Below are 27,577 nucleotides of genomic sequence, written 5' to 3' on the forward strand. Positions count from 1 at the left end.
TCTCAAGGGGAAATGCTGGTAAACCTGAACCGAACTGCAGGTACTCGTACTATTTTTTGCAAGAGGCCTGCAAGTTCCCTTTATTCATTGCGGGGCTAAAAGTGAAAACACTGCACTTAAGGCTCTTATATAGTGTTGAAATGATAAGTCGATTCATCGATCTATTTCTCAAAGACAATTTTGATAATCAGTTCATCATTTATCGACCAAAAATGCCAAACATTCTCTGGTTCCAGCTTCTCAAATGTGAGAATTTGATGTTTTTCTCCAGCATATATTATTGTAAAGGTAATAACTTTGGGTTTTGAACCACGGACAAAACAGGCAATTTGAAGAGGTCACATTGGGCTCTGGGGACAGGTGATGGACATTTTTCATAGCATTTTGACGACAGATTCTAACGACAGATTAATCGAATAATTGAAAAAATGATCCACATATTAATAAAATAAAATTTAAATAATTCAAAAGACAAGACAAAAGACAAGAAAGACAAAACAAGAAAGTTGAAGATTTTCACTATTTTCTGACATTTTAATATAAAATGTTCAATCAACTAAATAAATAATCGAATAAATAATAGACAGATGATGGATGATGAAAACAATCACTAGTTGGTACCCTAGTTGGTCTTACGCACTACCAACTATGATACACAGGCTCATTATCTACTAACAAGAATAAAATGTAATGAATCCAAACTTTTGATTTGAAATCAGCAAATAATTTGCGACCTTTGAAATCATGAAATCAAACAAATTAATATCAGGTTTGTTGTTACTACTCCTGCTAGAAGCCCGTCATGCTGCACAAGTGGCCAAGGGCGGGGTCTGATTTGACAGACAGGCTCCTTGGAGAGGCCTAATGTTTGCCTGTTGGCCCCAGGCACCCGCTGCCCCTGGCATGCCCCCCTAGAGCGATCAGTCAGTAACAGTGGCCAGACACTTTTACTGCCGCTGTCTCAGCTCTAATTAGGAGAAACTCCGCCGCCTCTCTCTGGGCTTCAAAGAGAACAAGAGATTTGGAGGGGGCGCCAAACAAGAGATGATCACATAATCCAGGGGAACACTCCACTCCACCATCATCACCACCACGTCAGTCTCTTAACTCTGAGTCTTTCTCCTCTCTGAATAATAGAGCCAGTCGCCCCAGGAAGGCTCAGAGACATCATGAAGTGCGGTACATCTCTTCTCTCCATTCTGTTCATGCCAGTCATCCAGTATTATAACTGGCTGCAGGGCGAGCACCCGTCTCACGGCACACTGAGCTAAAAGGATGCTATGAATGTGGGATTATTTTCTCTCCCTATTCTATCACCCTCATACAAAAATGCATTATATAATTGTATCCTACCAGCCTTCTTTTCAAATGAATCCCCATCCTTTTTCAATTAACAGAATAGGAATTGACTGGCGTCCATCCACATGTACTGTGTATATATGTGTCCTCAAATATATATTTACATCATACAGACCTGAAATGATTATTAAATGAATCGGCAACTTCTCTTATAATCAATTAATCATTTCAATTGTTTTTCAAGCAAAAATGCCAATTGGTTCTAGTGTTGCAAATGTTTGGATTTTCTCCTTTTCCTGTTTTATTTCATTGTAAATTTAATATCTTTGGGTTTTGGACTGCTGGCCAGATAAAACAAGACATTTGAAGACATCACTTTAAGCACTGGGAAATAATTAAAATTAATTATTCCACTATTCTCTATAATTTTACAGATAAAACAATTAATCGAGAAAACAATCGGCAAATTAAATAATAATGAAAAGCCCTAAGTGCTGGAATTACTTGTCAATTCATCGGTTTGAGTGAAAAATAAACGAGTGAAAGATAACAAATCATTCAAGTTCTTTGTAAAGCAAAAATTCAAAAAATTCCATGTTTGCTGAATCTCAAATGTGAGGGTTTGTTGCTTTTCTGTTTTATATCAATGTAAACTGAATATGGTTGGGTTTTGGACTGTTAAAAAAACAATTTGAAGACATTACTGTAGGCTCTGTAAATTTGTCACTACTTTCTCATATTTTATAGTTTAAACAATTCATCGATGAATCAAAAATAGACAGATAAATCCACGAGGGAAATAAAAGCTGCAGCACTAATCATCACCAGCAAAAACACAGCTTGCCACAGTGTCACCTGGTTGACTTGACTCACCTGGCAGCCTCTCTTTTCGATCTCATTGATGCACTTGCTTATAAGCAGCGGCACCATCAGTCCCGTGCTCTCCCTCTCCACAACCCGCCACGCCTCCACACCAAACACCTGGGGCTCCCTGTCTCCATCTGGCCCACCATCCAGCGAGTTCTGCCACTGCTCCATCAGGCTCAGCTTGACGTAGATCAACCCCCGAGGCTCCAGCTTCACCGCCAGCTGGTGGCACCGCGTCACCCGGAAGAGCGCAGGCAGAACCACCGTACCGTGGCAGCAGACACGGTTGCGTCTCGGCGTCGGCTCCCAGCTGAACACCACCAGCTTCAGGTGCTGGGCGTTCTCCAGCTCAATGTTGAAGGTGTGGTCCATATCTAGGAAGGTAGTTCGGCATGTGAGGAGAGCGGTTCGTGCTTTATTAACTGAGTCCACTTGGATGGCGCAATATACGTCTCGAGAGTCAACGCGTGGAGGTTTGAGGTCCTCAGCACCATAAAAGTGCAGGCTCATCAGTCCGGAGATGTACTGGCTGCACTTGGGCTGCTCTGTGAAGCTGTAATGGCGGAAAGCATCAATGTCCAGCTCCGTGCCATTGAGTTTGGAGCTTCCACCTCCTCCTTCTACCTCCTTGCCTTTTCCTCCCTTCCCCTCTGCAGAGCCGTGCTTCCCAGATTTGGCCACCAGCTCAGGTGAGTCACCATCACTGAGGTAGCCACCTTTACTGGCGGACTTCGAGCTGCCGTTACTTTTCTTCTTGCTGAAGCTGTGCTGTGTGGACACGCTGCTGTCCAGGTGGTAGCGTGAGATCACGTTACGGCTGGCCTGCCCACCCCCAGATGCAGCTAATCTGGGAGGGCCTGGGGAATGGGGGACAGCCTCTGACCCACTCCCGTTGTTTCGGGGAGAATGGGCTCTGGGCTCTAACTGACTGCTTCCGTTGCCGTTGTTGCTGTTACTGCTACTCGGAGTCCCCTTGACGCTGAGCTTCCGGCTAAGCTCCGGAAGCTTCTTCATCTTCATAGAGATCTTCCTTACAGTGCGCGGGGATTTAATCTTGTCTGGAAAGGACCAATTGATGGAGCTGCTCTTCTTGGCCGGGTTTGGGCTGGAGGGAGGGGAGCTGACGGCATTGGGCAGGTCAGGACCATCTACAAGGGAAATAACAGGGCAAGAGAAAAACTGATTAAAAGGGGAGACTGACGCATTTTGAATTTAGATTTTTCTTTGATTGAGACTTTGTGGAAAGTTTAAACATTTTTACTGCCAAATTCTTTGGCAAGAAAAATATTTAGTAAGCAATTTTTGGATTACTCTCAAGAACAAATGGGTACCACCATGGGTACCACAAGTTCATAAAGTCACTGTAATTGCTGGTTTCACTAGACAATCCACCTCACTCCCATTATTACACGTAACTGTTCAGATGTCCAGTGAAGACAGACAGGAAAGAGAAGACTAAAACCAAAGGGAAAGTGTGCATAAGCAATAATTTACAGCCTCTCAGAAAAGCACTACACCTTCATGGCACATCATCAAGTGATTAGGTTTACACGCAACCCAGTAATCCACTGACAGAGATACATTCAGCAGGCAACGCTTCATAAACACTTGAGCACTATATAATACAGTTACAGCCTATATGTAAACCTAGACAGTGATTTAGATAATAGCTTAAAAGATAAAGGTTGCTGAAATGGCGCCGATATCAAAAATTAAATTGTTCACAAAGAGTTTCCATGAGGCCCCTTTGCTTAAAGTGGGCTTCAATCAATCAAACACCAGGGAAATTGAAGTGGAATGTCTTTAGCTGCAGCTCCAGGAAAAACTGTGGTTGGGAAATGTTTGTCTAGAGACACCAACTGCTTCAGGGCTGAGCTTGAGTTACTCAGTCATTATTCAAGTTAAAAAATATCCATTTGAATTGAACCTTGTAGGCAGCTCTCGCCTAACTAGATGTCTACAACATGAAATTTCAGGGTCTAGAGTTCTATGTAGGAGTGACAGCCATTGTTTAGTCTACAGGACTGAGCTGTGGCTATAAGTTTTATCCATGTCGTTTCTTCAACATGTCACTTACCCAACAAGAGCTTTTCTGTGGCTATTAATCTTATAAAGCTGCTGTAATCAATAATTTTATATCAACAATGAATCAAGTGACCTGTGTAATATGAAATGTGTCACTCGTAGTGGCAAACCCACAGAGAATTACTAGCAGACGCTGCAGTTCCCCTCAGCTCTTTAGTGTCTTTCAGCTCATTGTTTCGCAACTTTACTGTTTTGGTTCACTTTCACCGCTATAAGCATAATTTTTGGCCGCAGCAGGCAGTTGTTTTCAGCACAAAAACTCTATAAACCCACTGTAGCAAATAGTAAGTTTATAGTGCTTTTTTCCTGCCTAACACCAAACAGAAAACAGTTAATGTTAGCAAATCTGTGGACATAGTGGAGCATTTAGCAGCTAAAGAGTCAAATATTTCCCCTCGGAGTTGGTGGAGACAAAAACGGAGCTAAAAGAAGAATGAATATTGGACTAAAATTCATCAGGTGGACAGAAACACTCCAATTCCATGTGAATGCTAATGTTACTCATCAGCTGGCTGTGTAAATGGACAACTGTTTGCTAACAAGTTTTTTCAACTTAAAAGGTTGTCAGTGTTGCGTTCACATCTTGCTTCCCTCAAATCAGTTGATGCAGGTTTAAGATCCGATCAAAAAATACTGTCACTGTTCTGTACATCAATAATATGTACATCTTGTATGTCTAAATGGTAATATCACTGTTAATATGTATGGATATTTTCTTTTGTTCGCTGTCCATGCAACCTCCATCCATTAGAATGTGCTGACTGTAACTGCCATAATGACAACAATAACTATGTACCAAAGCACCTTGTACACAGTTACTGCCCTGGGTATGTGGTAAGAGCTCCATCGCTGACATAGATACAATCCTTTCAGTCATTTTCCACGTTCAAATAATCTATCTGGCAAAGGAAGAGAAAGAATTGGTACAGAGCCAGCCCGATTTGAGTGATTAAAGCAGAATTTGTCAAATTATGGGTATCCTGCTATTTGCCCAACGGGAAGCTTGAGCCTGTTTCAAACAGAAAAACAGATATTTTCTACATTCAGCACTCTTTTAATAAGATTTCCTCTGTGGCTAACCTGCCTTTTTTTACACTTTAGAGGGAATACCTCGCTGCATGGATCCATGGGAGATTAAGTCTGGACCCCATGACTCGGCACAACAAATTTAGCTTCTGTAGGCCCTTTGAGGAGTGCTTTTAGACCTGGCCTAGATATTAAACAAGACACTAAGTCTAGGGGCTGATGTGAACTTTTATTGATTTTGAATTCCCACTTCAAATATAAAAGCTTTTGTTGTTTTTATCAGCTAATTACTTTCTCTGAATAAACCTCTGAAACAAAAGACTGATTTTGTAAGGGAGAGAGAGAGAGAGAGAGAGAGAGAGAGAGAGAGAGAGAGAGAGAGAGAGAGAGAGAACAGAGAGAGAGAGAACAGAGAGAGAGGATACAAAGTAGAAAGAAGAGAGAGAGAGCTTGACCCTGCCAACATCACCAGCTCTATTTTCAGAGGGGACCTGCTGTGCTATTCTGGGGCGAGGGCCCACAAGTGAAAAGAGGGAGGCAGAGGAGGTGCAACAGGATGGAGAGAAGGGTAAGATGGGGGGCAGGAGCAGGGCAGGGTGTAGCCGGCAGATGGGGGACAAAGGCGCCCCTTGTCCAGGCACTCAGAGGTCTGGATGGTCGACTGGAAGGCTGGCAAGCTGGCTGGTGAATGTACAAATGAACATGGCTGTTCTCTCACATTCCTCACCAAACCATGTTTAGCCTCCTTTCCCCCCTGGCTGAGTAGTCTGCCCTGTCACGGCTTCCTGCCAATAATAGACACAGAGGCGCTCTGAGAAGGGAGAACATGGGTGGAGAGCACTGGACGTGCAAACTTACCAAACAACATCTGGGGAGGGGTCTGGCATACAGAGAGCCCTGCTCAGGTCTGAAACAAGACTTTCAGGAGTGACACTCCTTCACTAATCTTAATTTCTCTACATATTGTAATGAGTATTAAATTACAGTACAAATGAGAATGAAATGCAGACATAAGTAGAATACAATTACCTACAAAACTGTAATGGATTGGAACTGCTGTTTATAGTGTTCAATAGTAATTACACATTCGGTACACATAAGACAACATCACATTTAATGAAGCATTAAGTAACCACAGAGGATGCCATTGTTCATTTACAGTAATTACACTCCTGTCTCTAGTTTAAACTGGTAATAATTTATTAATGTGAAAACACTACATGTCAAGGCCAGCGTTCAGTGCAATTGTGTCATGTTGACATGATCCTCTAGCATTCTGTGGTCCAAATTAATGACTCAGAGCAAATTATAATCAAAAATTGAAAAAAGAAGTTTGGGAAGTTTTGGATTTACACAAATTAAGAGTTTTGACAATGCATAACAGAGGAACACCGTTCATGCATTGAACATACATTTTATTCTCATTTATGTGATTTTGCACATATTTGCCATGTTGTGATTATCATTGGATATTGTTTAATATCAGTGCCAATATAGTACTTGAGTTTCACTACCAAAACAATACTTTTTTTAATTTCTTAGTTTGGGGAATATAAACATGTTTTTACTTTTTGCCGTCATTTCACAAAATATGCCAAATTGCCTATTGCATCAGTCTTAAAATAAAAACTTAAAAAGTTCCCTGATTTAGATAAGACATTATCTGAGCAAAGAATATGCAAACAAGCATAGGAATACAACCAAGCATTCTATACCAACGTTTGGTACATAAAATAAAAGATAAATTGGCACACTTTTCAATACTTAACAGTGGGGTATGCGATTCTAATCCAATACACATTTTTTTGTCAAATTCAGCGAATATCTCCTCATGGTCCTGCCAAGCCATACATGTGATACCTATAATAATGCAGATGCACGACGATTAGTAATTATGACCAACATCAATGCCCATTTACTTGACCATCTCATACTCTCAAATACTCTCATCTCACATGTAAGAGCATTCAAGAGTGAGAACCAATGCAACTTCCATCACTGTACTGCTGCTGTCCCATTTATTTAATGATCATCATGAACTGGGGCAACATCCACTAGCCCTGGAAGGCAGATCTGCCTCTGATAAAGTTAATGACAGTTGTGTGGTTAATGACTGTGGCTTTACACACACACACATGCAGCTGAGTCCTCTGTGGGCTTTGGCCTTGTGGCAGCAGCCAGGAGTAACGTGACACCTCACTAGTTGAGGTTCAGGGGCGATGGTTTGACACCCAACCCTCCAGGGCCATGTTCCTGGGTCAAAGGGCAAAAGGTCATTTCTCTGGGTGACACTTGAGCCGGGTAACTGTGTCCACCCCCAACACTTTAACATGCACATGCACTCACCGTATTACTGTGACACAAAGAGAGAGTGCATGTAAATATGCGTGCATAAACACACATAGACACACATGCCCTCCCTGACCCTGCAGCCCTCCTCAGGCACCCGGCCACTGACACCTCTTAACAAAGCCCAGGAATTTATGATGAGGGCTTTTCACAACGCTGGCACCAGACAGGTGCAGGAGGAGGGTGTGTGTGAGGGACGACCTGTTCATTATCAAATACGCCTGATATTTGTTTCTATGAACCTCTAGAATGAGCCAAATTGTCACTCTAGCCAATAGTCAGATAATATGAAATGTCCTCCAATGAAACAATATTAGGCGCCTGGGCTACAACAATGTGAGAGTGTGCGTTTGTGTGTGTGTGAGAAAGAGACAGACAGACACTGAGCATACTATGATAAGCCTTGGAGGGAGACAATAATCTGCTGTCCCTGATTACCCCTGTAAAACCACTTGTATTCACTGAGTGTGTGTGTGTCTGTACAAGCATGTCTGCCAAATGTGTGTGTTAAATGTAAAAACAGAGCAGACCAGGGTGTGCTGACAAATAAGGGGAGTGTAAATAAACTGGTGAATGGCATACTTGTCCTGTAGTTTCTTCACTCGGTGACCGAGACCAGGCTCTGAACTGCTTCCTCTCCTTTTGGCTCTAAATCATTCAGTGCTGGAAGGCCTTTCAGGGGCCACGGGAGCCCGGCCGTTTCATTACAATGGTTACAAAACCCCTGCTAATATATCCAAGCATGCAGGCCTTCTCACTAGCACAACATGGCCCCCTGCCAAAGCAGCCCTCATGTAGCCTAGCTCGCCTACCACGGCAGGCATTCCTGCTCTGCTGTAACTCAACTGACAGAGTGGCTGCTAATTCTAGACAGCCTGCAGCCACACCGGCCTCGCTGCACTGTCGCGACCCAAACAACAAGACAAATGACTTATTTTCTTTTTTTCTGAAAACAAATCAAAAACATTTTCAGTAATTAACATTTAATGGAGATGCAATCTTAATTTAATGATTAATTTAATTATTTTACACTGAAAGAGCAAATAAATTACTTACTTATTGCAATAAATGTATCTAATTTTATCAATAAAAATTAATTGCTCACAAAGAATGATTGAGGAATATATTGTTAATAGCACAAAGAGGCAGCAAGACGCTATAGATAACCTTATGGAATAAAATTACAATAGTGCTGAAACAACAATTAATCTGAAATAATTGCCAAACATTCAAGGGTTTCTGCAGCGTTTAATAGTGGAGGCACCCCACCTCGCCTGAAATAAAGAGCACCTCTGCTATCTTCAGAAGAAATTTTTATGAAATATAACATAAGCTTACTAGGCTTCAGAGAAAATGAGCAGTGGTGCTACATCACACAGCAAAGTAGGGCTGCACAATATGGTAGAAAAAATCATATTGCTATTATTTTGACATATTATGATTGCGATGATTCACGATTAGTGGGAATGATAATTTTGCATCACAATTTTCATTTTCACTGAAAAAACTTAAAATCATGATGATGTGACATTTGTTGGGGTCTGTACGAAACAAATGTGTTTTCTTACATCTGGAAAACAAGATTTGTAGACCAGGGCATCTCTGCAGCACTACAGTACTTCATTATAATGCTGTTTTGTCACACATTTTACCTTAAAAATTGCAGATTCTGCAATCTGGATATTATACTTGGCCATATTGCGATTTCAATAATATTTTAATTAATTGTGCAGCCCTACAGCAAAAGCTATTGCCTTCTAGTAACTACAGTGATAACAAATTCTGATTCCGCTCAGCAAATGATTGATTGGTTGATCACACCGTGCATTTGCAATGTTGGAAAAAAAGAAAACCTTTTAGTTTTACTTAGTTTTTATAAGTTGGAAAAAGTTGAAACTGCCTAATCAGTCACAATCAGGTGCTGATGTGTGATGAGAGTCAGTTTATTTAGACAAAGGATTTTTTAAACAAAGGATCAAAATCAATGCAGCAGAACCTGAGATTTTTTATTCCACAAATTCTTCTTCCTGTCCAAACCTGGTGCCTACATTACCCACAATGCAACTCGACCACCGACAGCTTAGGTGGAGATTCAGGTGAGTTATGCTAGTAGCGGCTAATGTAGCCTCGAGCAGAGATGAGGAGTAGGCTATAGAGGTCTGGTAATCTCACTTCTTTCTAACTCCACACCCCCAGATTTTTTTCATTTTCAAACTTTAAACTGACTCAAGTGACATCACTTAAGGCAATTTATCAGATTGAGCGCAGCTCCCTCTGGAGCCACAAAAGGCTTTATACAACTGTTTTAACATATGCAGTACAACTCCCCAAGGCCTGTAAACAGACTTTGATGTGTAAACATGGTTCTCCTTTAAAGTTTGTACTGACCGGCGAGATTGGTATCATCAACGACTGTAATAACTTACCACCGACTACACTGATCACCTCCGCTAAACAATTTTCTGGGGGAAACCCTGTATTTTCTGGTTCCACCTCCTTAAATGTGAGGATTTGCTGCTTTTTACGTAAATGTATTATCTTTTGGTTTTGGACTGTTGGTCGTACAAAACAGGCCACATGAAGACATCACCTTGGGCTCTGGGAAATTGTTGTGGTCATTTTGGTACTTTTTAAAAATGTTTAAATTTTTTTTACAATTTAATTGAAAACATATTCAACAGATCAATCAATAATGAAAATAGTTGTAAGCTGCAGCCCTAATTAATAGTGCTTGGGGGTTATAAACACTCTTGGACAACCTATCATCAAACACATGGTCAGGATCAGATTCTCTACCAACTAAACTACAGATACTATTGTTACCCCCAATACATGCATGACCAATTAAGGAAGAATTATGCATTAGTGATCCCAGATAATATTCTTTACTCATCAAAACAGAGACCAGAACAGTTTTCTACACCTGCTCTGGTGATGAAATGAAAAACAGACCAGAAAGAAAGAACCATGAGAAAACTATGTGACCCGAACTTCACATCTAGCGCCAAGCTAAGGAATCTGCTCTGGTTTTGAAGTGCTGCTCTCACAACGTTGCTCCTCTGAGTTGTTGACTTCCTCCAGACCAAACCGTGCAATCGTGAGCCGAGATTAGATTCCAGGTTTCAACTCAGAGGCTTGAACTCTCATGTAACTTTAGCAGCTGGGGCCAATTCTCAAACGCAGCAGCAAGCGTGACCAAAACACCCCCCAGAAATAGCTCTGATGCCATTCTGAGCGCTGGTCAAGTCAAATTCCCCACACAGGCGCTAAAGGGAACAAGAGATTGGGAACACACCATGCTCACCACCCCCAAAGTCCATCAATCATTATTCTCCATACAAATAGAGCATTCAGATGGACAAAAAGTCAGTCAATAGGCAGCACACGAGGAGTCTGGAGTGTATCCGGTGAGGGAAAAAGAACCAGCCAGCCGAACAGAGGAAAGCTATAGTCGCAGAGAGTCATCTACATCTGCACTGCTTCATTAATTCAGCAGACGCTCTTATTTGTGCTCAATCAACGAAAGGCCTGTCAAATTTTTAGCCCTGCAGATAAAGTGGAGTCTGTATGGGCTCATTTTAATGAAGAATCTGAAATAGAAGACACAAAAGATGGGACTAAAATAGTGGAGTTCAACACTGTGGTTGCACAGTAAATGACTTAGCTTGGATCAAAGACCATTATTCCCTAGTAGGCGTGAGTACATTTACAAAAATGTGGTGAGGCAACCATGATGTGGTATCTAAACACACATACAGTAGATGAGGTAAAGATATGGCTCGCTGTGGCGGTAACAATAATGTTACTACCAACGTGTACAACCAATTTGTTTAGTGAAGTTTAGTTTAGTAGCATTTGGTAGCAGTTTGACAGCATTTCATATTCTGCTATTTTGGTACATGCTTTCATGAAAAATTAAAAACCAATGAATGACAATTTCTGTACTGCATGAAAGCCAATGAAAAGACTGAAAGCCTCTGAAACTTACTTGAGTCGTGTAATCCATATCAGTGAACATCAAGTTGTATTATCGTTGCATGGTAAAACAGTCTAAATCCAGACGAATTTAAAACGTCTGCGCCACATTACAATAATGTTAATATTACTTGTAATCATAAAAAAGATTTAATGTGTACTGTTACAGATCACAGAAATCAGTTTCAAGAGTTTGCTAACTGGTTTTCATACCTTGCTAAAATGAATGGAAGCCAGTGGCTGCCTGTAAAGTGGGAAAATACATTAAAAAACCTAAAGATGAACTGCATTGTTTTCAAAATGGTTAGCTGTGATGTAAACTATATGCGAGCTGTTGTTAATAGGCTAAAACATGCAAAACAACTGGTATGGCCCTTTAAGTAATCAATGACTTTTTCAGTCATATGAAAAGTGCAAAATGATGTAATACTGTTGTATTATGATTTTCTTTGGCCTAAAGAAATAGATTTGGGACCCACAGCAGGCTTTTCACTCCTGCCCACCATCCTCCAACCCTCCCAACCAGTGTGAGTGGAGGAGGAGTGCAGAGTCATACTACAGCCAATACAAACTGAGTTAACAGCAACCACATTACACTCACACACACACACACACACACACACACACAGCAATTTCTGGAGGTACAGGAGGTTTCTAACTAAAGGTGAAGAAAGACGGTGAAGCAATATTTTACCTTCCTACCATTCCTTTTGATTTTAAACCAAGGTGCCCACTGCACCATCAACACGCACACACAAACAACCAGTAATGAGTGTTTCCTCTTTGATGACACGTAGCCGGGCTTGTTGCCCTTTTTTGTTGCAGTGAAGTGTGGGATGGCGTGGCCAAACCCACAGGAATCAATTGCAAAGTCAACAGGCTGCAGAGAGGGGGGCAGTTCCGGAGCGAGAGGGAAAAGAAAAAAACAACACGTCTGTTCCCGCTTCTCATTTTCACAGCAACAAGTCAGAGCACCAGTAAACCCACACCATCACAGACCTGCTATTAAGTACTCCCATTAAACAGAATCTTGTTACAGGATGTAAATGAGGCACATGTCTTTGAACCGTAGCAAGCTGATGGAAAATGAATCACTTCTGAAAAAGGCTGACAGCTCAGGGAATATTAAAAAAGCCTTTCTGTTCACAGAAGCTCAGAACATGATTTCTTCTCCATTAAAACTGCTGAACAAGAAACTCCAGCCTCCAATTATGTCCACTCATCTGCTTACCCAGCATGAAAGGCCCTAATGACACCAGCACATTTCATCTGGACTGCAAAATAGGTCTGAAACCTATCAAAAGGTGCAGGCAGAAATAGCCTAAATTTGATTAGCTCTGTGCGCAATGATTAGTGCCTTTCCTGGGCCGGTACACTGAGACTCATTCGGGACTGGTTTAATCCTAATCCCACAGGGAAAGTCTCTCAGGACAGAGAGTTTTGCTGAGCCACACGAGATGTCAGAGAGAGCCAGGAGTTTGACGCCAGTCAATGAGGATCAAGGCATTTACCAGCTGCCAATCAAACCTTTGTCCTTGTCATGGGCAGATTTGTTTTGGGAGAGAATGCAACACCTCAAGAAGTTAAGACTTTCCACTCTGCTAGACAAACAGTTTCGTTATATGCACTGATTATTGTTTTGAAACATGGAAAAACTGGAGCCTAAAGTATATTCTTTCATTTATTGGAACGGTTCTCAACGACTTGTGGTTTCAACTTTTAAAACTAGCATTTTAGGCTGAAAAAAATTTCTATTTCTGAGCTCATTTCAAGCCTTCATTTCTGCAGTAAAAATGTGGCTGTAAACACTAAAGCTTAAAGTATTAGATTTCACTCAGCGTACCCAAACTATTCAGCCTCGCTTTGTGCTACAACTAGAAATGGCTGTTGCGTGCCACAGAAAAGTGTTGTCAAAAGTTGTAATTATAGGCTCAGCTCAAGATGTGCCAATTGGTTGAAACTACCGTGTTGCCACATCAGAGAGGACAAAAAGTCAGAAGTTAGAAAAAACAGGCCGAGCTTATTAAGAGACAGGGAGCCGTGTGCTGGCTGTCATCATTATGCTGTTGCCTTAGACCAGAGTTGTCAACAATTTCCAAGGACACAAGTAAAAGTGCAGAGAGATTAATTTACATTTATTCTGCTTAAACTCTGCACGTCATTAATCTTTATTATTATGATTATAATCTGTTTTTCTGCACACATGATAAGTGCAGTTTTAATGAGAAAGCTTTCAACATCAGAGGACATTTATTCAACTGAGGACTAAAAAACTTCAAGAACCACCAAAAGTTCACAGCCCTCTGTGTGAGCTGCAGCCACAAGTAAATGGATATTCTTTCCTCTGAGGAATGCCGGTTCTGAATTCCTCCTGGCTAATGTCTTTCTGAGTTTAACTAATGAGGGACACTGATATGGAGTATGTATATGATTAGACAGCCACAGCCACAGCTCCTGTCTGCTTCTATCAAACAGAACAGAACAAGAAAAAAACTGAGCTAGGATGGCTATATTTGTTATAGATTTTGAGGGGAATTTGGGATTTTTAAACCCTGCAAAACTCTATTTTTGGTATTTAATGTATTTCTGAGTAGCGGTATAGTCAGCCAGGAATTACTTGCAGCTAAATAAGTCTGTTGATCCTTTGATTGGGAACATTTTCAACAATAGCTGTAATTAGTGCTCAGGGTTCTAACAACCGCAAAAATCTGCTGACTGGCTGAGAGACAAAACGACAATAATTGGCCCTCGAGCATCGGCCTAAAGAAATGTAAGGGAAAGACTGAATGAAGAAGTTGAAAAAAGCAGAAAGGGATGGAAAGCAAGAATCAGCGGAGGTGTGTATGTGTCTTTTTTTGCCTTACCTGTGGCTCTGTTGGTGGAAGGCCCTCCCTCCTCCTGAGGTTTGCACGCGAGCATCTGTCTGTGCAGATGTAGTGCCTCTGTGGAATGTACAGCATTCCCCTGACTCCCATCTCCTGAACCGCCACCGCCACCAAGGCTTTCCCCGATCGCCTCCGGCGCGGCGTGGCTGCCACCCCCCAGGTTCCTGCCACCATGACCCAAATCCCCTCCCCTGATGGGCCTCCTCTGGGCCTCTGCTCGAAGGGGAACCAGCAGCCGAACGGAGGGTCTATGAGACATCTCCGGTTCCTCATCCTCAGGGATTGGGTTGTACCAGATCTCTCCTTCATCATCAGCGTCATTCTCCTCGGCTGGGTCCACGCTCCGAGGGTGAGGAGACACCTTGGCCTGACCGACGATAACCTAATTCAAGACAGAGGCCAAAGTTTTCGGTTTAACTTTGAGGAAGACAAAAAGCATGCCACCTGAACTGAAACATACAATGACCACTGTGTTGGTTCTTATGTCACTTCCTTAAAGAAATAGTTTGAAATTTTGGGAAATACGCTTATTCACTTTCTTGCTAAGCGTTAGATGAGAAGATTGATACCACTCTCATGTCTGTACGCTAAACATAAAGCTAGATCCAGCACCCTGTTAGCTTAGCTTAGCATAGAGACTGGAAAACGGGGGAAACCGCCAGCCTGGCTCAGCCTGGCTCTTGAACTATTCCTTAAAACTCATTCTTGTTAACAGAGAGACCTCAAGGCTAACCTGAGGCAGGTGCAGGCGGACTGGCCGTGATGGAACTCCCCCTGTGGGTCTCAGGTGGTCTGGAGAGGGACTGGGAGGAGGTGGCGGCTGATGGGAGCCCTGGCTGCCCTCCTCCTCAGCTCCCAGCATTCCCTGCAGTTCATCCTTGGTGCAGTGATTCTTCCCAAGGGAGCTTTGCTGTAGCCAGTTGCGCTTCTTGGAGACAGTGATGGTGGTGAGCGGTGGCCGCCATGACTCATTGGCTCTGCCCACCTCACGGCCATTAGCACAGGGGGTTGGAACATTCTCAATGAAAGCTGATGGAGTGATGAAAAGAGACAGAGTGTGAGGGTTACAACTTCACGCAGGGAGACACTAACAAATTATTTGCTTGGCATGAAAAAGCAACTAATCATCATCATGATCATCATTTAGGCAATTATTGAACTGAGGTGAAAGAATCAGATGTTTCATCTCAGACTATTCATGTCCTGTCAAGTTGAAGAAAACATCTGTATCAAGAAAGCACAGGTGTGGAAACACTGAACAATGCCATTAGGTTTAATAGTCTTTTCCTCTCTCATCCCTTCTCTTATTCTTATCTCTGCCTTTTAAAGTCATCAAAAAAACCCAGCCACGTCTTTGCTTTGTCTCTTTCGACTGTGATATGTTTTATAACTTTTGGATGGACTATTGTGATTTTGTTTTTATGACCAAAGTCAAACTCACAATCACACCACCACAGTCCCCCTGGAGCACCTCCCCTCTTTTCTCCTCAGTGACGCTTCGGGAATATGTGAGCTTTGAATTCAAAAGAGATCACAGGGAGATGGAGGGATTTAGCACACATATCTTCCATCACAGCAACTTGGAAAAAAGAGCGAGAAACCGCTGGCATTACAGCTGTGAAAATAGAGCAGAGAGGGGAGGGTGTGTGTGCGTGTAAGGGGGTGACGATAAAGCCGGTGGCAATATGTGCAGTGAAAAAGGAAAATAATAGAGATGGTGATGTGGTCCCTTAATATCCCAAAGAAAGCATAAAAAACGTCCCTTCATAGCTTTGAGCGTGTTGATGTGTTTGTGGATGTTTTTCCAGCCAGACGGTAAGAATTAGTTTTCCTAGAAATCAAAAAACGCCTTTGCAAATCATCTCACATGCTTTTATTTTCACAAGGGTTGATTAGCAGATGCAGCCAGAGAAAAACAACCTCTGAGCATGAGTGTGTGTGTGTGTGTGTGTGTGTGTGTGTGTGTGTGTGTGTGCGTGTGTGTGTGTGTGTGTGTGACAGGGAGAGCGAGGTGCTGAGGGCAGGGTCTTGCTCGAACATGTACAGCAGGCTCGTGTAAAAGACTGTTTTGATCCTCAGCAGCTCCCAGACGAGCCCCTCCACATGCTATAATGACAACTTCTCTTTTCCTCAAGGAAATTAATTTTCATGCACGCCAGGCTACATCCACCGAATTATAGACTTGGGAATATTTTCACTTTATGAAAATCTAAATCTAACACAGGGCATCCAGTATGTGCAAGTGTGACTGTGCTATTAAAAAGTGTGAATGAGTCAGAATAAACCGCAACAGGGTGTTTTTTGATATTATTAATCCAGAGCAGTCATAGAGAAGAGAAGTGAAGTACATTAAAAAATCACATGGTTTCAAATTGCATAACTACTCAGTTAATTGAGACTATGGTATTTTTTTTGCTTGGTTGCTTTTATTGACAAAGCCCTGAAAGCGGCACAGAGAGAGCAGAGAGCTCCACTGGGATTCAGTCGGTGATTTGTTAATTTTTAAAAGAGGAGATGGCCCAATGGGAGCACCCCATGACAAGGGGGATACATTTTGCTAACAAGGGGCATGGCATCCCCCCTCAAATCGTCTCCTGGATATACTGGATTTACTTTGCCTTGGAAGTCCACCAGCCTCTCTAAACAGCTTTCCTGTGATCTACAAGGCAACTTAATAAAGCAACTGTTGACTCGCAATAATTGCTGCCACCTCCAGTGCCTCAAAATCCCATAAACACCAACTTTGGAGTTCCTCTCACCACAACAAAACAAGTCTTTAACTTAATTTCTTTATGTGCTGCTCGACTTTTTCCCACTTGAGAAATGTATGATATAAAGTGGGATGAAGTTCATTCTGTTGCGGATGCCATTCCTCTGCGTTCCAGCTGATTATATAACACACTGCTGAGTATATAAAACAGCCTTCAGTGGCAAGAACAGAGGCCACTTTTAAGGCATTCCTAATCTCCACAGTGAAAATAAAAACAAACAGCTTGAACTACAAAAATACAACCCATCACAGCCCCTTCTGTCATCCGTTTCACTTTAATTCAAACAGACCACCACACTGCCAGGATATAAAGCACATCTTAGTATTTCTTGCTTTCTGCTCTGTTTAGTTCAAGCAAGGTTTCCAGCCAGAAACGTGTTTGTATGACCTGAGCCAGCAGTGTGTTTGCATTAGTCTGGATTAGAGCTGATGCTGTGTTTGAGGGCCTGGAGCTCAGTAGCTTTAGCATGTGCCAACTACTGAGTGCTATACTGAGTCCCATGAGTTAATGTGTAGGCCCAAACTGGCAGGCTATAATAATCTGCTATGGTTTGAGCAGTGTTTTTACAGAAAAGTAGATTACAATAGTAATTGGATATTTTTTGTAAACTAGCCTTGTAGACTAGTTTAAGACACATTCAAAACTACATGCTCTTTCATGCTCTCTTCAAAATTGTGGATGGATATGAATTAAATAAACTGTAGGAAAAGAGAGGGATAATTCGAAAGTGTAAACAAGCAGGATATTGGTTGGGAAAGAACTTTTTTTGGAGAGAAGGGAAAGATTTTTAAGACCAAGACGGCTCCAAAAACTGCAGACTCTGCCGCCAACACTCGATCTGTTAACACGAGACGAAAGAGAGGTGAGATGGTTGTGCATGGAGTTGTTGTCAACATGCCATCTTCTTTAAGGGGTCTTTTATAACTGGAAGAGGAAGCGTGTTCTGACATGAGCAGCATTCCAGACCACAGCTCCAGATTTATAGCCTCACCGCTGTCTCCTTCCACTGTCACACTCTTTCACAGGAGTAACACAAAGCAACAGCAGGACACTGGTTTGACTTAATAAGTGAGATTTTAGCCATTTTCACTGCCGTCAAATATCAAACCATCACACCACTCTCCGGCTCCTCACATCAGCATGTCAGTATTTCCTCCATTACCTGCTTTTGATATGAAAAGCTACTTATGATTCTAGCAGACATCCAACAGTTTTTACACTGCAGAACATTCAGCCTGATGAAAAACAGATGATGGAAATGATGGATGGAGTTTGCTTTTCTTAAAAATAACATTTTAACTACAATATATAGTTAACGAGGGGAACTGTTTTTACAAGATAAGCCATGTCTAAAGGTGGTAACTGAAATACTCATAAAAAGGACAAAGAGATTTCTTAGACACTTAAAGTCAAAGACAAAAAGAATACAAAAATAAATTATAACTATAAATTACGCTTGTTTTACACCCTAAACAAATAGATTAGTTGATTAATCTATTGGTCGATTGTCAGAAAATTAATAGGCAGCTATTTTGATAATCGATTAATAGTTTCAATAGTGAAGTCCTTTTTCAAGCAAAAATGTAAAACATTACCTTGTTTCAGCTTCTCAGTGTTGAGGATTTGCTGCTTTTCTTTGTTTTATGTGACAAGTAAAAGTAAGAAAGCATCTCCTTTCCCCTTTGGTTGTTATTTGGCATGAGAGACAGATGACCATCACAAGTACCTACTAACCTCCTATAAACACAATGCAAAGCAAAAAATGACCCTGTCAATTAAAATCTCTATAACAGAACTAACACAGTCCAGCTCCCTGTGCTGTGATGGCATGAAGATGATGTGTTCAGGGCACGAAAAACTCACACCCCTGACCTGAAGGTAACAGTTGGCCAGAGCACATAATACAAAGGTGCACGTCTGTGTGAGAAAATAAAGAGAAGAAGAGAGAGAGGGAGAGGTGGACGGTAAGGAGCGATATGGGTTTGTCTGAGTTGCTAAAAGGAATGCAAACTTATAAAGAAAAAAGCTTATTTTCTGGATGTGCTTGTGTGAACCTGTGCCACGTGAGCCTGACAGTAAAACCAATTATATTCATGTCTAAATCTAAATCTGAATAACTGAATAACTTTTTCTCCTCTAAGACAAAACACTTGATCCACTTTCCCATAGGCTTTTCTTTTATTTCCTGAATTCCTTTTGCTTCATAGAGGCTCCTCTTTTGATAAGTGCAAAACACACACCAGCTAGTTTTCTCCTCCATACAGACAACACTTTGTTGTGTGTACAGAGTTTCGGCCCCCCCACCCTTAAGAGGGAATCTTTTGCTGTGTGCCATACATCCCTGTTGACACTCATTCACATGGTAATGAGGATTCTCAGTGTGGATTTTTCTTTTTACACCGCTGCAGAGCCAAGATCGTCCAGGGTTGCATCACATGTCAACACTTGCATCCCGTTGAGGCGTCCTGGCAGCACAGCCTGCTAATGCTAATACCACTTCCTTCTCAATATGTTGGCTTGAAACCCAAATTCTTTACAATGTTGCAGCTCTTTCAGTGACTCTTCTGTCCTGTCTTATTATGTCTTTTTTAAAAAACTGATAAAAATGCTTCAGGGGAGAGACTATACAATCTATAAAAGGCACATGGACTCAAAGTGTGACCAAAACACTGGTAAAAGCAAGACAAGTCATTGAAAGGCCCTTCAACAACCCCTTGTCCAAAAGCTCCAGATAAAATGCTGCCACCTAATAAATACAATCCGGTTAGTTTTACTGATAATCGATCATTTAAAATTGCTAAACAAGTTGCTAGTGTTTGCCCCACACTCTTTGCAGACACCATCATGTGACTCATACATCTCATAAACTATATGAACACTAATGCCTCAAGTTTCTCCTCCATCACCTGATCTGTCTTTAGAGATACCATCCTCCATAAATCTGTCCAAGTACAGACACACCAGACAAGACAAATTATTGTACCTCCACCATCAGCTGTGTGTGTTTATGTGAAAAAAAAACAAAAACCTCTGCAGCTCAGTAACAAGGTTTCTGGCACAGTGCAGATCGCCACATCGTTCTGACATGATTTGACAGCAGTCAAGGAGAATTATATTACACCTGCACTCTCGTGTCATTCTGTAGCTACTTTGAATCTACTGAGCAAGCAGGAATTAATGTAATCAAAATGTTGAGCAATACTGCACTGTGTGCCTAATCCAGAGCACGTATTTGCTTCATGCTTAATGTGTTATTTTTAAAGGAATGGTTAAACATTTTGGGAAATATTCCTTTTTACTTAATTCAATTTAGATAAGTAGTCTGTACGGTAAATATGAAGAGACAACCAGCAGCCGGTTAGCTTAGCACAAAGACTGAAAACAAGAGGAAACAGTTAGCATGGGTCTGTCCAAAGGCGACCAAATCTGCCTATCAGCACATCTAAAGCTCACCGATTAACATGTTTGTGATTAATGACATCATTAACTCATTTGTTTAATTTGTTCAAAAAACAACACATTGTGGAGCAGAGACTTCAGGAAGTCACTGCTCCACGCCAAGAAATAGTCTGACACATAACTCCTTGTAAACCACAGCTTGTCAAATTAATACTTTGCCTTTTATACGAATTAAACAAACAAGATATAAAATGTTAATTAACAAGCTTCAGACATATTTTTGAATTTTGGACAGAGCCTTGCTAGCTTTTCTCAACCTGTTTCCAGTCTTTATTGCTAAGCTACGCTAACCGGCTGCGGGCAGTAGCTTCATATTTAACAGACAAATGAGAGAGTGGTATTGATCTTCTCATCTAACTGCTTTGGGGGAGATACAAAAAGCTATTTCACTTTTTTTGCCCAATGCTGCTCTGTTCCAAAGTGGTCAGTATTTCTAGACATGCAAACATGTAAAACATATGATTTTCCTCTTAAAAAAGAAAGAACTTAAAAAAGAAAAGGATATCTGCCTCCCAGGCGTGGATCTCATACTCCTCTGTTTGTGGTGTCTATAGCTCAGTCTCAACATCAGCTTTGACTGACACACCACTCCAGAGTTCAGGTCTGGCCAAAACATGATGCCTGGATACTGCCTGCCTGCCGGCAAGCCAATCCTCTGCCACACCACAACGCAACAAAACTATAAATCCTCCAACTGCAAATACAAACATGCATGTGCAACACGGAGATGTGCATATGCATGCTCATGTGCAATATCCCTCACTCACACATATACATATAAGGAGTGACACACTCAGCTGTGGGTGATAATCCATGTGATCTTTTTTTACACAATAATTAAAGGAAAAGTCTAATTAAGCCAATATTTTGTCCTATGACTTCAAAGTGTGGTTGAATTTCCAAGTAACACTCAGGGGGAGAAACTGGACTATTTTTAGAAAGTCAGAAATATATAAATATTTGTATAAATTAAGAGTTTCAAGCCAAGACAAGCAATTCACTGGAGCTTTTGAGACCTTTGGCATTTCTTTTTTTTTTTTTAATGGCTCTTTGTGAGGCGCTGAGAGGCCCACAGGGGCAAGATAAGCCCAGGGCTGACCTTAATAAATACTTAATCACCCTTCATTTTGTTCATTCATGGAGAGGAATTAATTGACACAACGCAAACAAGTTAAACAACAGGAATGGCATCCTAAATATTCCATCCAACGTCTCTTTAAAATGCAAGTTACCATGGAGCTGTCCAGAGCAAACGACTGGGGAAGAAGGCAACATGACAGCCCAACCCCCCCTATACTCTCAAACAAACACACACACACCACTACCACACAAAGTAACTACAGTGGCTTCATTGGAATCCTCTGGCCACAGCTGTGGAAAAGTTCAGTGGGGACAGAGAGGGGAAAGCTGAGCAAAATGGGGAAAAAAATGAGAATCAAGGGGGTAAAGAGACCTTGGAAACTAATATGAAGAGGAGTCCTGTCTTTATTCTAACTAAAAGAGGAAAGAGCTTGGGATGTAAAAGTTGGTGCTATGTTGAGCCAACAGCGGCTGGAAGTCAAACACAGAGGCCTTCCGCTCCCGCTCAGCAGCCTCAGAGATCACACTCTATTTCTAGCAGCACAGCACACTGACAGTCAACAACAGCCTGCACACATGGCAGGTCATCTATTTACTCTGGAAAACACTGTCAGAACAACATACACGCTCACAGGCACGCACGCTGGCACTCACAAACACACATACTATACACCCAAACACATACTTAAACTATGAGTGGTAGAATGAAAAGATGGTGAAATGTTTTTGATCCATACAAAGCGAGCCAATTTCCACATGCTGTGCAACAAATGTCAATACAAAGTTTTCCACACAGACAGTTTCCGAATCCTGTGATTGAACTGGCTAACTGCCTTGTTTGCAGTCAATTCAGGTCAGCATGGACGAAAAGTGCTATTCATTTAGTAAAACCATGCACTACACATAGTGAAATGGCAACTAAATGTATGTGCAATGTAAAGTACCATATGGGTTACCGTCACTGCAAGGTGGTGCAAAGCATCAATTAATATGAAAGCAATTAAAAGTGTGTAAAATAAGTGGATAAATGGACCTTGTGGTGAGATTATTTTGTTAACTACAGTTTCCGAGGTCATGGTCAAGGTCAATGAACTTTAAGTCTCAACTTTTCAGCCAACATGGACAAGAAGTACTTTACTAGATATTTAAACATACAATTCCATGACAAACTGGGCAAACTCCATCTGCTGAGGAAGATTGGGTGATATGACTGAAAGCGCCAGAACAATTGTTAAATGGACTTTACTGTGATATTGTTTTGCCATTTGGGTAAAGTTCAGGCCAATTTACATTCCCCCAAATCCCTGACTATCTCACATTTAAGATGCATTTTTTTGAACACCTAAACACACTCCTTTGGTATAACATGATAACATGTGTCACCTGTTAGTGGTTTCATGATACAGATGTTTTCCTGTTTTTGCACCTTATCACAAGCAGAACATCAAAGCACAATCAGAAAATCATTGGGCATTTTGTACATAATCAGAAGTCATTTACACACACACACACAAACCCCAGCACCAACACCACGAAAAACACCACTGCAGCTAGCAGAGGAGAGTGAGTTAGTTGTTACTGAACTACACTGTGAGTGATCTGACCTACAAACTGATGTGCTATTAATTTAGTGTTAAAATGCACCTAAATTAGTGTGAAGGACAGAACCCGCCACCGATTAGAGAATCTTAAAAGGAAAGCAAAGAGGTCTGAGGTGTCTTGTCCCTTTGCTTTGCATCCAGAAGAGGAGGAGAGCGGGGTGAACCGCCACCAGACGGAGTTTACTATGAGTGGAGGAGGATGACAATAATCAGATGGGAGGAAGGAGGGTGAGAGGTCTCTGATTAAGAGGATCCACAGGAGTTGAGGCCACTCCGTGTAGCCTTCCTACCTGGCTGCTGCTGCCGTGGTGACTTGATTGCAGATGACTTGGTGACCTTGACAGATTTAACCCCTCGGCTGGAGGTCTGGACCCCTAGTTTACGCACACCAAGGTTAGCCTGAGGACAGGACCGGTCCTGGCTTTGGCACCCACCACGGGGCAAAGATGAGCCCTCAATCCGCTGCTTCATCTCAGAAGACAACAGACGCCCCTTGTGCATCCACTCTTGCATCTTGTTGACAGTGACACCATGCCCCTTGTTGACAGAGTTGGCACCCTGTGCGCGGGCTTCAGTCAGCTCCCGCTTGTTGTCGAGACCCTGATGTGTTGATGCATCGGCATTGCTGTCTGAAGAACCTGTGAGGCTGTTGACTGAGCCGCTGCTCTCATTGAGCTGCCCGCCACGGTCTTCATCACCGCCAGCGTCTTGTAGCAGCTCATCACTGCTGATGGCATCAAAAAGCACCCCAGGATGTGACAGCTCACCCACTCCTGTGACTTTACCCCCTTCAGCCTCTTTTGTCTCTGTGGCCCCCTTATCACCAGTGGCCTGAATACAGAGCGAGGGTCCACCTGGAAACCGGATAGCTCCGTCACTAGCAGAGCGTAGTAATGTGGGTCTTATCTTGGTCAAGGACAGGTTCACCATACTCTTACTATTCAACCTGCCTTTGAGGTCTGACTCAAGGTTCCCACTGAGGCAAAGCAGGAGTGAGTCAGTGTCAGACACCTGCTGAGGGCTGTGGTCGGCCCCTGAGGACCAGGAGTCACTGTCTATGTTTTTGGCAGACAACCTCGAGCACAGGCTGTCCCTGGAGTGGCTACTACAGGAGGAGGTGGTCTGCTGCTCAGTTGAACCACTACTAATCTGTTGGACATCCAGGTTGATATCATTCATAGCATTGATAAGAAGGTAATAAGCTTCTTTCAGCTGGTTCCTAAGCCTGTCTGTTTCCTGGGCACTGTCATCAAGCTGTCCTTTATCCTGACCAGGCTGTGGCAGCTCTGCAACCTCTGCTCTATCACCATCACTTTTTGCTCGAATAGTTTCATAAAAAGGCAGAATTTCATTATCATAATAATCCTCATCTTCACTATCTAAAGTGTACCTAAGTGACCCCTCTGTGGCGCAAAGGGATGCCATGTTAATGTCGCATATTTCTAACTCTGTGGGGAAAAACGTCGGGCTCTGCAGACAGCCTGCAGTCCCTCTAATGTCCCCTGCATACTCAGGCCCATAACTCTCAACATTTCTGATTAAAATGTTTTCTTCCGTGTTTCTTGACGTACCGTTTGGATACACAAGCGCTGCGCAAACTGTCGAGCTCGTCTCCAAATTGTGGTTGTTGTGGTTGTCAAAACTCCAGTTGGCGTTGTGTTCATCAACAGCCTCTACAGTCCCTGCCATGTGCCGGGAGTGTCCTCTGTCTCTGGGCTCTGTCCCATCACTATCATGAGCGGTAACCCGGCCCTCTGGTTGTTTACCGTCCCCGGTATGCGGTTCTACCCGTGCTCGGTGCAAAACGTGATTTGAACTGTCCCCAAACCCGATTGAATCCCCGACGCTGCACTGCCGCGGGACCGAGATCGAGAAGTGTCTTCTCTGGACATGCGGTCCTCCAAGCGTGACCCCCGCCGATAACGTGATTTTGCCAGCGGATCTGGGCCCCTGGTGGCTCGTATCTCCCTCCCTTACCCCATGTCCCCCAAACTGCACATCTCTTTGAAGTGAGACCCCCAGGAGGTCCTCATTAACCCGAACCCTGCCCCCGCTGCTCCGCTCCTGGGGACGTGCGCCGGCCAACTCAGCTGCGCGACTCTCACGGACTATTACAACCCCCGCAGTTTGCACCATCGCCCAATCGACACAATTCTCGTACGTACTCATTCTCTCTGTCGTGCAATCCAGCCCTGTGAGCAACACTACCGGGCGAGCCCCGTCGGAGTCTCGCTGCGTTTGCATAACTTTTTCTTTACCTTCTCGGCCCCCATTCGCCGCAGCAGCAGAGCCGTATCCACCGCCGACCGTCGCTCCTTTCTTGGATTTCTTCCCCCGGAGTTTCGCTAGTAAAGTCCTCCGCAGAGGATCAGCCATTCCTTTCCTTTGCCCCCTGTTAATTCCTCCCGGTTTCTTTCAGCACGCTGGCTCCAGAAGGGAAGGACCGAGTGGGTTCTCCTCGCTCGCCGCGGTCAAAGCTCGCCGGGCGGACGAGCTCCTCTCCATTCTCCGCTGTCACCTCCGCTCTGTCGCCTCACTCACTCCTGACTCTCTCTGTTTAACTGCACCACCTCTCTCTCCCTCCCTTCCTCTCCGCTCCACACACACTCTGCCCTCCTCCCTCCCCCTTTTACTCTGTCTTGCTTTCCCTCTAGCGCCTCACCTCACCTTCTCCTCATGTTTGCAGCTCAGATATTTGGAATATTTTCCTGGCTCAATTTGCAGGGACCTTGCACGTCTGTTATTCGGAGAAAATGACATGAAAGCTTCTTTAAAACTACCGAAAGGTCCAACTAAATTGAGCTTGGTTTTGTAACTCTTGAACATTACTAGGCTGTAGAAAGTTGTAGATTGAAACACAAGCACACCTGAACATCTTATGACTAATAATTCCTTTAGAGTGACACAAATATCACATTTAAACTGCAAGTAGCCCTACAGGAATATATAGCCTATACATGTAGCTTTAGCCTAAGCATTCAGGGAGCCACTCAAATAAGTTTCAACTAATGGCTTCATTAATGCTTAATAAATCAATTAATAATGCTCTGTGGGGCTGAATCGATTATTTTCATTATTGGTTAATCTTCTAATTATTTTCTCGATTAATCTGTTCATCATTTGGCCTATCAAATGTAAGAAAATGCCCATCAGACCACGGTGATTTCATCAAATTGCTTGTTTAGTCCAACAGTCCAAAACACAGAGATATTCATTCACGATCACATAAGAAAAGCAGCAAGTCCTTGAGAGGCTGGAACTAGGGAAAAATAACTTAGGTTATAATATAATAAATTGCAGATTAACTTTCTGAAGATCGACCAGTCGAATTGTTTCAGCTCTACTTTATAGATCAGTTATAAGCCATGAATAAGAACTTTTGGGTTGCCAGGTTGTGGAAAATCCATTTTGTTGTTAAGTTTTCTCATTAATAAAAGTTAACGAATGTAACATTTTAATAATTCATCAATTCTGCAGTTACAAATGTTGATAAAAATCATCATTAAAGGGTCATGAGTTACTTTCTTATAAGCCAACAGTCTGCAGATATATGTGTCAATAAGTCATTAATAAAATGTGAAGGCATTAACGTTTTAAGAAATCATCAATTATTCAGTTTCAAAACATTATTAATGTACTTACTAAAGTCTTTACAATATTCCATCAGGTCTGCAGTTGTAAAAGTTGTTGATGAATTAATTTTGGTCTATATGCTTTGCCACTCTTTTTTCAAAAGGTCAGAGGTCAAATGAGAAACAGCTAACTGTGGCACATTTACAGCAGTGTTTATTAATGTGCACTGTCCCTGTTAAATAAACCAATAAATAAAATATTGGAGGGGTCTTACTGATGATTTAAAAAACTAAAAAGGCAAATCAAGTGTCATGCTGGAGTGGGATAAGCACCAGCCACAACCTGGCAACCGAAAAGTAGATTTTATTAATGGCTTATAACTGACAAGCTTTTGTAAATTATTTACTATCAACTATATACTAAGAAAGCCAGTTTCAACTTGTAAAGACATTATAAATGGTGGCTTACTAGAAAGTTGTTACTGCGTTACGTTACAATGGTAAACAACAAATATGAAGTAAAATAGAGTCATTTCAAACCCAAATCCAATTAAATTATATTAAAAGAAACATAAAGGGTATTACAGTCACCACAGTATGGATGTTTG

The 27,577-nt window shown here is 42.2% G+C and overlaps 1 protein-coding gene across 3 annotated transcripts in view; it reads right to left on the reverse strand.

The window, feature by feature from the left end:
* Nucleotides 1-25,988, reverse strand: part of syde2 (synapse defective 1, Rho GTPase, homolog 2 (C. elegans)) — a 48,783-nt gene extending 22,795 nt beyond the window's left edge. For 2 of the 3 annotated variants that reach the window (XM_044201010.1, XM_044201011.1), the window contains exons 1-4: nt 23,688-25,988; nt 15,220-15,515; nt 14,466-14,868; nt 2,173-3,314 (exon numbers count right to left, since the gene is read on the reverse strand). In XM_044201010.1, the coding sequence (XP_044056945.1) occupies nt 2,173-3,314; nt 14,466-14,868; nt 15,220-15,515; nt 23,688-25,773 (3,927 nt within the window). In that variant the 5' untranslated portion in view covers nt 25,774-25,988. The remainder of the gene's footprint in view (nt 1-2,172; nt 3,315-14,465; nt 14,869-15,219; nt 15,516-23,687) is intronic. The other variant, XM_044201012.1, reaches the window with a different exon arrangement.
* Between the last annotated feature and the right edge of the window lie 1,589 nt (nt 25,989-27,577).

Source organism: Siniperca chuatsi, linkage group LG6 (assembly GCF_020085105.1).
Source record: "Siniperca chuatsi isolate FFG_IHB_CAS linkage group LG6, ASM2008510v1, whole genome shotgun sequence".
Lineage (NCBI taxonomy): Eukaryota > Metazoa > Chordata > Actinopteri > Centrarchiformes > Sinipercidae > Siniperca > Siniperca chuatsi.